General features: G+C 35.2%; 1 protein-coding gene across 1 annotated transcript in view; it reads right to left on the bottom strand.

The window, feature by feature from the left end:
* LOC131850632 (uncharacterized) overlaps window positions 1–15,186 on the bottom strand; it is a 103,279-nt gene that overhangs the window by 84,212 nt on the left and 3,881 nt on the right. Inside the window, exon 2 of the mRNA XM_059200933.1 lies at window positions 3,184–3,322. Coding sequence (XP_059056916.1) covers window positions 3,184–3,322 — 139 coding nt within the window. The remainder of the gene's footprint in view (window positions 1–3,183; window positions 3,323–15,186) is intronic.

The following is a 15,186-nucleotide window of genomic DNA, read 5'->3' as shown; positions in this document are numbered from 1 at the left end:
TTGGTTCATATATTGAGACTTGCGAGATAAATATGTGTTCCAAATTTCATAAACATATCTCAAACGGTTATTTAGATATTAATGTCCAAAAATCGTCATTTTTATCACTGATCAACTATAGATCAAAATTATTACCCACTTCCAGATGACCTAGGAAGTTCAAATTTGGCATGCAGATAGGTAATTAGGTGAATATAAAGGAAAAAATCTGAAACTGGTAAATTGTTATCATTTTACTACAATTTTTCACTTTAATTGATTCTATTTCAACTTATACTGGACGAATAATAAAATTCTATGAAAACGTCGATAGCCACCAATTGACATTGATCCCTGGCGAAATATCTCATCTTGTACTGGACAGAAACTAATATTGTATGAAAACGTCGATCATTACCAATTTACGTTGACCCCTTCACATCAGTGTCGATAACTAGCAAACTTCAAATATTGCATTGAGCGGTAAACACTAGTTGCTATAATTTAGATTCTGTCTAAAATATACTCGTACTTATAACTAGGAGTATAGTCGAATTTCGTATTTATTATGTTATTAACTGAGATTTGGTATTAATTATTGTTTCAATATTTAGCGCACATCGATAGTGTAAAATCATTATTTTTATAAATAATTATTAAATAATAGGCATTTCGGTATAGGACGCCGCGGCGGCGCGGCGCCGTGTGGGAGCGGTGCGATATAAAACTCAATGTTTTGTTTCTCGATATCTAACCTATAAGGTTGCGATTTATGCTACGAAATTCATAGCTTTCTTAAATTATACTTATATATTTGTGGTTATATTATTATTACATTATTTTAGTAAATACGTATGGTATAGACAATAGTTTAAACCAAAAATTAATAACAATTTTAGTATAGTTATAAGTAGGAATGTATAGTTAACTCGAGAATGAGAACTCATTGGTAACAAATTGTTTTCTTGAGAATTCAATAGATAACAGTCAATTTGTTACATAATCGTCTTTACGAACTATAACGTGTCAATACCAAGTTTCAGATATTAAATAATGTATATGTTGAAAGAGAACAAATCCGTATTTGCTTAACATATGCTATTACTATCCACAAATCACAAGGCCTTAGTTTTAGCAGTCCTCTTCTCAACATAGGCTCTTCTATATTTAATAAAGGGCAGGTTTACGTTGGACTCTCCAGAGTTAAAACCTTAGATGGAGTAGGTACGTCTTAACAATTTAGATCCAAGTCACGAGAGCTCTATTGTAGAGTACAACCATCTGTGGACGTTATACCGCCCCGATTTGCCCAAAAATTCCTGATACTGAATTGGCAATGCACTTGAACATTTAAAAGTTACAAGAAAATATAGAAAATAACACAAAAAAAGACAATTATACCCCGTAAATATAAGAAAATACAGTAATTTATCAAAAATAATTTGGTATTAATTTAGTTATAAATAAGTAGGTACCTCGTATAATTTATGTACAAAAAGTAATGATATCCCATCAAAAACATAAATGTGAAATGATAGCCGAGTTTAATATTATGATATATACATTGATTGTTGACTTCTACGACAAAAGAGATGAGATCTAAATGGGTGCCAAGTTCAATGGTCTGTCCTGAAATGTATTTATAACAATATAAAATATCATTTCTTCTTATAACTTAGGATAATATACTGTAGCCTAAGGTCTAACTTGGCTAGTTTTCATATACGAAATATACTGTAGCCTTCGCAAGTTCTAAACATGTTACTTGTCGGTTCCTATTTTAATATTAGTAGTAACTAGCAATAGAAAGTAATAATTGGTATATGAGAACTGGCCAAGTTAGACCTTAGGCTACAGTATATTATCCTAAGTTATAAGAAGAAATGATATTTTATATTGTTATAAATACATTTCAGGACAGACCATTGAACTTGGCACCCATTTAGATCTCATCTCTTTTGTCGTAGAAGTCAACAATCAATGTATATATCATAATATTAAACTCGGCTATCATTTCACATTTATGTTTTTGATGGGATTGGCATTTACTGCAAAGAGCAACAATTTCTAGTCAACTTATGCAAGTGTTAGCTGACCAATGAGACAGTAACTGGTGCATAGTAATTCGTTTATACACCGGATTGCAACAATTTATTGATAGATTACATTTGTTAACAATTGTAATGGTTGGAAGACGATTCTGCGGTCTACTGACCAATTGTGAACTAAAGGTCAAGAGGTTATATTTACTGTTTACGGCAAAGTTATTTGACCTATACGATTAAAATTATAATCGTCTAAATACCTCTATATAACTCAAAAGTGACTGACATAGTAATCTATCAACGCACAGCCCAAATCACTGGACGGATCGGGCTGAAATTTGGCATGCAGGTAGATGTTATGACGTAGGCATCCGCTAAGAAAGGAGTTTGATTAATTCTACCCACAAAGGGATAAAATAGGGGATAAAAGTTTGTATGAAACTTTGTCAATTTTAAACCGATCGGGCTGAGACTTTGCATGCATAAAGCACTACTATGACGTAGGCATCCCCTAAGAAAGGATTTTGATAAATTCCATCCCTAAGTTCATGCACGGGATTTTCACTTAATATTAGACATACTTACATACATTAGTACACAATGAAAATAAACTGTCTTTTAAAAAAAAGAGATGAGAAACTCAACTAAATATCTCGTTCATAGAATAGAAAAGAATAGAAAATCATTTATTTAAAAAAATTACATTGAATCACTTTTGAATAGTCATCACATTTTTTTTAATCTACCACTCATTCGGAAAGCTGTCTCATCACAAAAAGAACGAGCAAGAAACTTGTGTGTTGCTCTTTTAAATAATTTTATTCTTACTTTACATTTTTAAGTTTAAATGTGTGAATACAAACTACCAATTAGCACTAATTCAATTAAATATTAACTGGTTAAACAATTAATAAGAGGAAATCAATCATAGTGATTAGAATCTTCGATTAAATCGAAAGAAATTTTCGCTTTGATTTGATATATCACAAGAAGTATAGTCATACTTGTTATATCAAAAAGAATACTAGCAAAATCTTTTAAGGACGGACTGTCATTGAAGGTAATAATCTAATTTATTATCTTGCTTGTTTTTAATAAATAACACCCTGTGAATTGTCCTGAAATGTTATTATTTTGGTCGAGTAAAACTTGTGTGTACCTCAAAACTGGACAGCGGTGGTGAGGGTGCCCGCATGGAGTCTCTCTGAAGGCCGGTGGCTGCCAACACAGCGGCGCTGTTCCCGCACGCGAGGCATAACAGCGACAGCGCCAGGAACGCCGTCAGCAACGGGCTGTTTCTGTAAAGACAGATAACATATTGCAACTTTTTTTTACATATTGAAATGTAAACTAATGGTAAGAGGCAACAGTCATCATGAGCACCAGCATGGCAGGTGGTCAGGTGACGTGAGTGTAGTAACACGTTTGTATTTCTGAGGATTAGGTATGATATCTTTTTTTTTTATAACTCAGGGGACAAACGAGCATGCGGCTCACCTGATGGTAAGTGATTACCGCCAGGAGAATTGCAATTACGTTGTCGGCCTTTTAAAAAGGAATAAGCTCTTTTCTTGAAGGTTTCAATATCGTATCGGTTCGGAAATAACATTGCTGGAAGGTGATTCCACAATTTCCACAATATCTTGACTTACCTTGTAATGTTACTACCATATACATATATATAAGAGTGAGCCTTAAAGTTAAAACACAGTTTATTTATTTATTTATTTATTAGTATACAAAACAGACTACAATCAATATAATTAGGAGCGTGTAATTCGGTACAAAACTGGATTGTAATCCAACACTATGTATGAATAAAGATAAATTATATAGACGCATTCAATATACGCTAGATAAGGTTATATAGTGGCGAGTAGCGACCACGGACCGGAAGACGCAGCGTGGGTGGCCTCCAGCAAGGAGGACCGACGATCTGGTCAAAATCGCTGGAAGGCATTGGATGCGAGCAGTGCAGGACCGATCGTCGTGGAGATCTTTGGGGGAGGCCTATGTCCAGCAGTGGACGTCTTCCGGACCGCGATGATGATGTTGATGAAGGTTATATATTGAAAAGTAAACTAAATAGAAAATGTATAACTACGTAATGCAACGAATCGTTAGGTTGACAAAGCAAGCTGCTTGGCGGGAATTACGTGAGACCACAGATAAGATATCGCATAAAGCAATTCTTAATTACAATCAAGTACAGGTAAAAATCAAATAGATTAATGTAAGAGAAAATGTAAACTAAATGGAAATTGTAAACATTGGACACCTGGCGGATTCAAGCAGAGTTTTTTTTTATGGATGATAATGGAATGGAGCGTCCGCCTGCGCTAACGGTTTACGCTGGCGGGGCACCAGTGGAGGATGACAAGATGAGCATGAGGTCAAGTCAGTTAGCCCATCGTGGTAAATCCACCATGAATTTATCACGATAGTTTCCAGAGGGAACCGCGTGGTAGTCAACCTGACATGGTACATTGCTAGCAATGGGATCATCAGTCCACATTACTAACACACAGGGTTTATTTTAGGTTTATTGGACGGGGGATCGATCGCAGGGGTAGAATAGAAGCGCCACTTGGGATTTCTCTCCCTGCCTCCTAAGAACCCGGCACCCGTACGGTGGTTCCATGGAATGCTGATACAAGTAACGAACTGTCTGGTGAAGGTTCAATAGATAAGTACTGGCAAGAAACCCAACGGAATTTCTTATTTTAAAACAGTTTATTTACATTGTGTTTTTATGTAGGTATCAAGTAATCGTTTAGTGTGTAATAGGCTTTGCTCAAATTCAAATTCAAAAATCATTTATTCATGAAGAACATTTTAGCCGCTTATGAACGTCAAGTTTTACATTATAATTGTTTTCCCTACCGTCCAGTTCGGTATATAGATCCAATTGAGAAGAACTGGCAAGAAACTCAATTGAATTACTTTTTTTTTTTAATCCAGTTTATTTACAATGCATTTATATAGGTGTCTATGTCTAACATTAAATGAAAATCCCGAACATGAAAACTATTGCCATGCACGCTCGTCATTCAAGTAATTGTGTGTAAATAGTGAGTAATAGGCCTTGCTCAGTAAATATGATGTAACAGATGTTTTGAATTTATTTAAGGGTAATTCCAATATATCCTTTGGTATCTTATTGTAAATTTTTATACCCATACCCATAAAAGAATCGTTGCCTTTTTCTAAAATTCTATAAGTTTCAAGTCATATAAATATATTTTTATTTTTTTTTTAGTCTTACCATTAGGGCTGTCTTGATGCTGTAGGTTTAACTCTGTACATAAATAGTACAGTGCAGTTAATTACTCATCTCGTAGAGTTACTGACCGTTTTACTGTATACTATGCATATTTAACTAACGATTACATTAACTGCCGTCTCCTGGTCTCCGTGTACAGCTCATACATTGATGTTTTATTAACTTTACCGTTCACTATAACATAAACGTTACAATTTTAAAAATATATTCACGACTTTTATCCCGGATGGGGTAAACTGTGGCATTATTGACTGTCGATGTCATATGGAATGCAAACATCGTTGGATATTTATTATAATTATGTTGAAATGTTTGAAAATTCTCAACTTTGTTTCCAGATTCTCAGTTGAGAATTTTGAGAATCTTGGTTCAAAACTTTTAATAGCTAATACTCAATACATATCCCGTAAGAGGTTATACATGTATAGCCACACTTATATTAAGTATATTTATATATCACAATATATATTATACTAGCTGTACACGCGACTTCGTCCGCGTGGAAGTTAACTTTATTTTTCTAAAATAAAAGTAGCCTAAGTTACTCCTTATTACATCAACTACCTGCCAAAAAAAGTTCCGTTAAAATAGGTCCAGCGATTTCAGAGATTAGCCGCAACAACAGACAAAGCTACAAAAATTATAAAACATGTTATTTTGGTGTATGTACAGTATTTATATTCATATGCGTGTAGTAAAAAACGGTTATCAATATTACAAATAGACACTCCAATTTTATTTATATGTATCCACCTGAGATCTTCTGCTTCCTTGCACTATCCCATTTTATATTGTAACTTCGCGACGCCAGGACCATCTATCCTTTTTTTTTTTGACTTGGAGAAAATCCCTCATGGAGACCCGCCGGCCCCGGGGGAAGCCCGCGGGTACTGTGAGACTCCTACTCACTAAAAACTCCAAGATGTCCCTCACCCAACGCCTAAGCCGAAGTCGCGGGATCGATGACAGTCAACCGCAACTCCGGCAGCAGGACCTGGTTCGGATCCTGGGTTGGCGTATCGAGCAATTTTTCCCTCTCCATGAGATTTGTCTATGAGATTAAAAAAATGTGATGACTATTCAAAAGTGCTTCAATGTAAGTTTATTTAAATAAATGATTTTCTATTCTATTCTATTCTATTCTGATCCACCAGGGAAACGTTCCAGCTGGGGAACGTCCTCTAACTCTTTTACGTTCGGGTAGTTGTAAAGTTTTTTTTATATCCACTTAAGATCAGCAATCAATAATTCTGTATATTAATTACAATTATATCGATCGTCGATCAGCACCTGATACTTAGTAAACTTTCACCACTGTACATATAATAGCGATGTTACCACCACACTAATTATATGGGACGGTAAATTGATGCCAAGCATGTATGTACCATCACGAGTTTTTTTATAACAAATTGGTGGAAGTTCATTGACTCATAAACTGACTAGAGTCGTTATAGAAAAGCGTAAGTGAATTCTTAAGTTCAGTTCCCTCCCACGATGGGTAGGTTAGATTGTTTAACCGTTTGTGCTTGATTTTTAACTTAATTCGTTAATTATTAACTTGAAAATAGATGTTTTATTTATTTACTATTATTAATAGTACAATATCACATATATATATATATATATATATATATATATAAAAGTAGCCTAGGTGACTCCTTATTACATCAGCTACCTGCCAAAAAAAAGTCCCGTCAAAATCGGTCCAGCAGACAGACCGACAGACAGACAGACAAAAATTGTAAAAAATGTTATTCTGGTATATGTACCATATTTATATTCATATGTATGTAGTAAAGAAACGGTTATTTCAATATTACAAACAGACACTCCAATTTTATTTATATGTATAGATAATTAATTTCTAACAAGATTGTTCTTTACCTAATTTGAGTTTGAACTAACACTTCAGGTGATATCAAAATCAAATTAAAAAATTCTTCATTCGTGTACAAAATTTTAGCCGCTTATGAATTTCTTTTATTTATAATTTTTTCCCGTACGTCCAGTTTAGTATACAGATTCAATTGAGAAGAACTGTCAAGAAACTCAATTGAATGACTTTAAAAAAATAGCCAGTTTATTTTCAATGAAATTGGAATTGGAAATTATTATTTAAAAGAATTATAATGATTATTTAAAAGAGCAACACACAAATTTCTTGCTCGTTCTTCTTGTGATGAGACATCTTTCTTTGATTAAAAGAATGATAACTATGACTATTCAAAAGAGCTTAAATTAAGTTTATTTCCATAAATGATTTTCTATTCTATTCTATTCTAAATGTTTATTTAGAATCAAAACATCAGTGCTTATTACCAACTAGTGACCTGATCCGTCTTCGTACGGATGCATTACAAATCTTTGATTGGTATGTATTGGTATTTGGTTTGTTCAAATCAAATCAAAAATAATTTATTCATATAGAACATTTTAGCCGCTTATCAACGTTAATTTTTTTTTCTCTTTATTATTCAAATAACGGAACTAATTATATAAAAACAATAAGCCGCAAAACTGCTGAGCAGTTTGTCTGCAGCAAAAGTGCTTAACTTAATACTTATTTCTAATCTATATATACACACACATACATTCACATAAACACATTCCTGTAGAATCAGGTATCTTATGCCATACAATGTTTGTTTACAAAAAAATTTAATCATTTCTTTTTGAATAATTTTTTGGATACATTATATTATATATTATATTTTTTGGTAACATATTATAATATTTTGGAACTAGATATTTTCTAGTTCTTGATCCGTAATAATTACAGACCTTAGGTACAATGTATTCTTTATTGTTAACTTTACGGTAGTAATTTTATGAATAACATGATTTTTAAATTTATTATTTTTAAAATTAATATTAATAATTTATTTTTATTTTTTATATCTAATAATCGGCATATTCTAAACAACTCAATGTACCTATTTTGCTTATATTTATGTCTCTTATTTTTATCAACTAGTAGCTTCATAAATCTTATATATTTTTTTCCCTACCATCCAGTTCAATATACAGATTAAATTGAGAACAATTGGCAAGAAACTCAATTAGATTTCTTTGTTTTTTAAAGCCAGTTTATTTACATTGTATACTTATATAGGTGTCTATGTCTAACGTTAAATGATAATTCGAGCATGAACAACCATTGCCATGCACGCTCGTCATTTATGTAAGAGTAGACTGTATCGCAGGCGCGAAGCCGGTACAGGTTGCTAGTATATTATATCGTTATTCACATGCATGTAGACCGTTATACTCCCGTTATAATACTCACAATGCTGGTGCTGGCGGTCGAATTAGTCAAACCGCAGAATTATAATGTTTTTGACAGCAATTGAAATCATATCTAAGTATATCGAACTCTGAAAAGGGCGAGCACAATAGATCTATGTAGGTCGCAGTGCTACAGGTGCTACACATCTGACAATAGCTCAAACAATCCAATAAAAAAAAAATAAGTACTAGCTTTTGTCCGCGGCTTCGCTCGCATTAATTTATCCTCTTAGGGGTGGAATTTATCAAAATCCTTTCTTAGGGAATGCAGATGTCGTAGTAGCTTTATGCATGCAAAGTCTCAGCCCGATCGGTTCAAAATTGACAGTTTCATATAAACTTTCATCCCCTATTTTATCACCTTGGGGGTGGAATTAATTAAAATCCTTTCTTAGTGATGACTAAAAGTTAAGATACAATGTTACTCAATGATACGGACGTACGTACCTTTTTCTTACCTATATTTTTATGACTAAAAGTTAAGATAGAATGTTTCTCGAAGATACGCATGTATCATAAGGTTATAGTTTATTAATAAAAAGGCAGCCGATGACTCGTGTAACGGCTAGTTTCTTATAAATAACAATGGGTGTAGGTATATGTTCCGGACGAGCGAGTGGTGTAATGCAACGCGGAAGGAGAGGGCACATCCAGACAAACGGTACCGGCTCCTAGGGTTGTCACAACCACACAAATTTTATCGTGAGAATTAGTAAAAAATATTATAGGTATATTGTTACCGCACATTGAATAGAAAATTTAGTTTTTTTTCTCTTCTTCTGGCTCTGTCGATTTGTGTTGCCATTAGTCATAAATATTTATTGGAAATCCCTTTAATGTATATTAAGAAGTATTAATAATCTATACATCTATACATATAAATAATATTGGAGTGTCTGTTTGTAATATTGAAATAACCCTTTCTTACTACATGCATATGAATATAAATACGGTACATACACCAAAATAACATTTTTTACAATTTTTGTCTATCTGTCTGTTTGTTCCGGCTAGTCTCTGAAATGGCTGGACTGATTTTGACGGGACTTTTATTGGCAGGTAGCTGATGTAAAAAGGAGTAACTTAGGCTACTTTCATTTTAGAAAAACAAAGTTAAATTCCACGCGGACGAAGTCGCAGGTACAGTTCGTATTATAATAACCGCAAGACGAGAAGTGCACCGAGACGTATGCATCCAGCGGAACGTATAGAGCACAGCTCACGGTCCGCTGCGCACGCATTCCGGGGAAGTAAGAAGTGCGTGCCGGGCCGACATGGGAAGTACTACCGGCTCTTTTTATAGTAATATGACAGTCTCAATAGTTTAGTTTAGTTTGACGACCTCGGTGGTCTAGCGGTCAAGCACACCGCTTTACGACCGATGGTCGCGGGTTCGATTCCTCGCACGGCACAAACATTTGTATCCATGAGTATGATTGTTTGTATCGGTCTGGGTGTTTTCTATGTATAATATGTATGTATTTACAAAAAAAAAATATATCTATGTATTTGTATCAGTTGTCTAGTACCCATAACACAAGCTTTAGCTAGCTTAACTTGGGTCTAGATGGCGCTGTGTGAATTGTCCTGAGATTATTATTATTAGTTGTTTAGCATACCACCTTAGTTCTGTTGGTCGCAGGTTCGATTATTCGCATGGCATTAACATTTGTATTCATAAGTATGTTTTGTAATAGTACTAGTTACTCGCCCCGGTTTCGCACGGGTGTACATGTAATATACATATAAACCTTCCTCTTGAATCAATCTATCTATTTAAAAAAAACGCTTCAAAATCCGTTGCGTAGTTTTAAAGATGTAAGCGTATAGAGGGACGGACTGGGTGTTTTCTATGTATATTATGTATGTGTTTAAATACATATCTATGTATATTTGTATCAGTTGTCTAGTACCTATAACACAAGATTTAGCTAGCTTAACTTGGGTCTAGATGGCGCTGTGTGAATTGTCCTGAGATTATTATCATATACTTAACTAGCTACTCGCTCCCACGGGTGTACATATATTATACATATCCTCTTGAATCACTCTATCTTCTAAAAATAAAACCGCGTCAAAATCCGTTGTGTAGTTTTAAAGATTTAAGCATACATATGGACGGACTGACAGCGACAGCGACTTTGTTTTATACTCTATCTATATACCGAACTGGACGGTAGGGAAAAAATAAAATTATAATGTAAAAATTTGACGTTCATAAGCGGCTAAAATGTCCTACATGAATAAATGATTTTTGAATTTGAATTTACTATGTAATGATTCTGTTGAAAAATAACTTAAAACTTGACCATCATCATGCTTCTTCCTTATCCCATTTATTTGGTGTCAGCGTAATATGTTTATTCATAGAAATAGAAATAGAAATAATCTTTATCCAAATAAACTCATTGCAAGCACTTTTGAATAGTCATATTTTTATTCTACCACTCATCTAAATATATATAACTCAAAGGTGACTGACTTAGTGATCTATCAACGCACAGCCCAAACCACTGGACGAATCGGGCTGAAATTTGGCATGCAGGTAGATGTTATGACGTAGGCATCCGCTAAGAAAGGATTTTGATTAATTCTACCCCCAAGGGGATGAAATAGGGGATGAAAGTTTGTATGAAACTTTGTCAATTTTAAATCGATCGGGCTGAGACTTTGCATACATAAAGCTACTATGACGTAGGTATCACCTAAGAAAGGACTGTAATTAATTCCACCCCTAAGGGGATAAAATAGGGGATGAAAGTTTGTATAAATCTTCTTAGATTTTCGACTGATTGAACATAAATTAAAGATTGGAGCTACTATTATAAAGACGTTCGCTTAAATAGGATTTTGATAAATTCAACCCCTATGGGGATAAAATAAGGGATGATGCAGGATGTAAATGTATTAGTTTGAACCTATCAGTACCTAATGGAACGAATAAATTAAGACGAACAAAATAATTTTAGTTCCTTAGGCTACTTTTATTTTAAAAAATAAAGTTAAATTCCACGCGGACGAAGTCGCGGGAATAGCTAGTTCGGTAATATATATCAAATAGTTCCTTAATATTATATTACACTTATAATTGCGACAGCAATTTCCACCGCAATTTAATTTTGCAATCAGCAGATCTTATTTTGTTTTTTTAACATTTACATAATAAGATAAAACATGTTTCTTTACGTTTTACACGTTTATTACGCCACTGTCCACTTCCGAGCGAGGCTGCGCCGGAGAAAGCCGCATTCTGTACGAACGGACTTTCATCGAGTGAGCAGTGAACACTCACGGTCAGGGTTGCCAGTCTTTTAATATTAATGTATTGACGAAAAAAAAAAAATCTATCTATTTATTTATGATAATATAATAGGGCTGATTAGAAGCTGTGGTCATGTTACTTGCGTCCTCGCGTATGTCTCTGGGCAGGGCCTGAATATCAGTATTGCTTGTATGCAGCAAACAATACACTGAGGTGCTGCCTTTTTACGTATGGGCAATGCACACACACTACGTTAGTCATACAGTTTTTTTTGTTGTTAACTGTATTGCATTTTATTTTATCTTTATATTTGTTGTGTATTGTATTTTGTTTAAATTGGCTAATGTAATTGTATACCTGTTTTTATTTTTGTTCTCATTTATGTGTGTGTATCGCTTTATGTATGTGTGCCTTTAACGTGAATAAAATTTTTTATCTTATCTTATCTTATATCTACGCATTTTCTGCCTAGAATCCTGTCATAAATTCAAGCAAAGTTCAGTAGCATCAACAGTCGATAAGTATATGGATACTTATCGACTGTTGATGCTATACTATGCTGCCACCAATAGTAATAGAGATAAAGAGGCCGGCAACAAGTAGGGAGCGGGCTGCTCTCTCTCTGTTCGAGGCCACCGAGACGACCAGACGTGAATGTACAGCGACGCAATTTATAATTCGAAAAAGGAATAAAATAAAGGTACTGCTGCATCGACGTATCATTTCTGAAACTTCCCAATAAACCATACTCACAAACTACTTACATTTCAAATTTGGAACCATAGAGAGTCACGTGACGTTGGTGACGTCACGATTATGCCGCCGCCAATAGTAATAGAGTAGAGTAGACTAGACCAAACGTGAATGTACAGCGACGCAATTTATGTGGAGTGTAATTTGAAAAAGGAATAAATTAAAAGTACTGCTGCATCGACGTATCATTTCTGAAACTTCCCAATAATCCATACTCACAAACTACTTACATTTCAAATTTGGAACCATAGAGAGTCACGTGACGTTGGTGACGTCACGATTATGCCGCCGCCAATAGTAATAGAGTAGAGTAGACCAAACGTGAATGTATAGCGACGCAATTTATGTGGAGTGTAATTTGAAAAAGGAATAAAATAAAAGTACTGCTGCATCGACGAATCATTTCTGAAACTTCCCAATAAACCATACTCACAAACTACTTACATTTCAAATTCGGAACCATAGTGAGTCACGTGACGTTGATGACGTCACGATTATGCTGCCACCAATAGTAATAGAGACAAAGAGGTCGGGAACAAGGAGTGAGCGGGCTGCTCACTCTCTGTTCGGAGCGACCGAGACGACCAGACGTGAATGTAAAGCGACGCAATTTATGTGGAGTGTAATATGAAAAAGGAAATAATAAAAAGTACTGCAGCATCGACGTAAGATTTCTTAAACTTCCCAATATGAAGTACGAAAATCTCTTACCGCTCCGAGTATAAACAACAGTAGGTGGCAACCCTGCGTCACTACAATACATCGATGTCAGCAACAAGTCTTTCCAATCGATCACACTTATACAACAGTGACTTTATGGTTTTATTATTTACTATGGTTTGTATTCTTTTTGGATTTGTTATTCTATGTTCACAAAGTGGGTGGCCATGACGATGGAAAAAAATAAGGGATACATGAGAATATAATAGAATAGAATAGAAATCATTTATTCAAATAAACTTACACTGAAGCACTTTAAAATAGTCATCAGATCCGCTCATTCGGAAAGCTGTCTCAACACAAGAAGAACGAGCAAGAAACTTGCGTGTTGCTCTTTTAAATAATTTTATTGTTACTTTACATTTTAAGTTAAGTGTGTGAATACAAACTACCAATTAGCACTAATTCAATTATATACAACCAACTGGTTAAACAACTAAATGAGAGGAAATCAGTCGTAGTGATTAGAGCAGACCAGTCCCTACAAGCAGCACCCATTACGATTATGACAGATGAGCCAGCCATCACTGCGCTCGACCATATTTTAGGGAGCCCAATGACCCGGCCCACCACGCCGCCACATGTCTGGACATTTTAGTGAGCATGACTACTCAAGACATAAAGCAAATTGGATAACATCATTACAGTTTCAGAATACTTTATGTATTTATATTATTTTGTTTAATTCCGCTGCAATTTTTTTTTTTATACCACTTAGGTGGCAAACAACCATACGGCCCATCTGATGGTAAACGGTTACCGTAGCCTATGGACGCCTGAAACACCAGGGGTGTCACGTGCGCGTTGCCGACCCTTAAGAAACCTTAATATACCCTTCTTGAGAACCCCCATGCTGTAGTCTCTCGAGAAAACCTTGGCAGGTAGTTCATTCCACAATCTAAGTGTACGCGGGAGGAAGCTCCTCTGAAACCGCACTGTCCGAGACCACTTAGGTTCCAGCGTATGGGGATGAATTCCCTGTCGATGGCGAGCGGTGCGATGGTAAAAGGTAGCCGTAGGCATCATGTCAAACAATTCATTAGAACACAGTCCGTTGTATATTCGGTAGAACACACAAAGCGATGCGAAGTCTCGCCTCAAGCTAAGTGGTGATGTGTGAGACCACAAATATTCTGTGTGGAAACTTGACTACCGTTACGACCTTCTCTAATGGTGATCAGATTCCGACCGTTATTGAGTCTACACCCATATCGCGACACGTTTTTCGCCTCCGAACGAGGCATCATCAGGCGTTGAATAGAGTTCGGATATAGCTTGGAAGTCTGGTGTTTTTTTTATGGCGGCAATCAAGCATACGGCCCATCTGATGGTAAATGGTTACCGTAGCCTATGAAGCACCAGGGGTGTCACGTGCGCGTTGCCGACCCTTAAGAAACCTTAATATACCCTTCTAGAAAAAACCCCATGCTGTAGTCTCGTGAGAAAACCTCGGCAGGAAGTTAATTCCACAATCTAAGTGTACGCGGGAGGAAGCTCCTCCAAAACCGCACTGTCCGAGACCACTTAGGTTCCAGCGTGTGGGAAAGAATTACCTGTCGATGGTGAGCGGTGCGATGGTGAAAGGTTGATGGTGTAGGTTGTTATAGGTGTTGACTCTTCGGCAACCAAATGGACTTCCGCAAAATAATTCTTAATTCGATTAAATACGTTTCAAAATAGCTTAATAACGCGCTTTATATTTATTCTGTAATATTATTTGTGATGTGTTATGGATATTTTTATTTTAATACTACCATATTGTTATTAGAATATACAAAATGCACCGTACGCATCACTGTGGGTATTTTTTTTTAATTATTGTTTATTTTCTCTTTTCTCCATTTACAGTTTAACTT

This window comes from Achroia grisella, unplaced genomic scaffold, assembly GCF_030625045.1.
Source record: "Achroia grisella isolate CSIRO2021 unplaced genomic scaffold, CSIRO_AGI_Agris_v1 utg778, whole genome shotgun sequence".
In the NCBI taxonomy this organism is placed as follows: domain Eukaryota; kingdom Metazoa; phylum Arthropoda; class Insecta; order Lepidoptera; family Pyralidae; genus Achroia; species Achroia grisella.
This window is presented reverse-complemented; position numbering and strand designations above follow the sequence as displayed.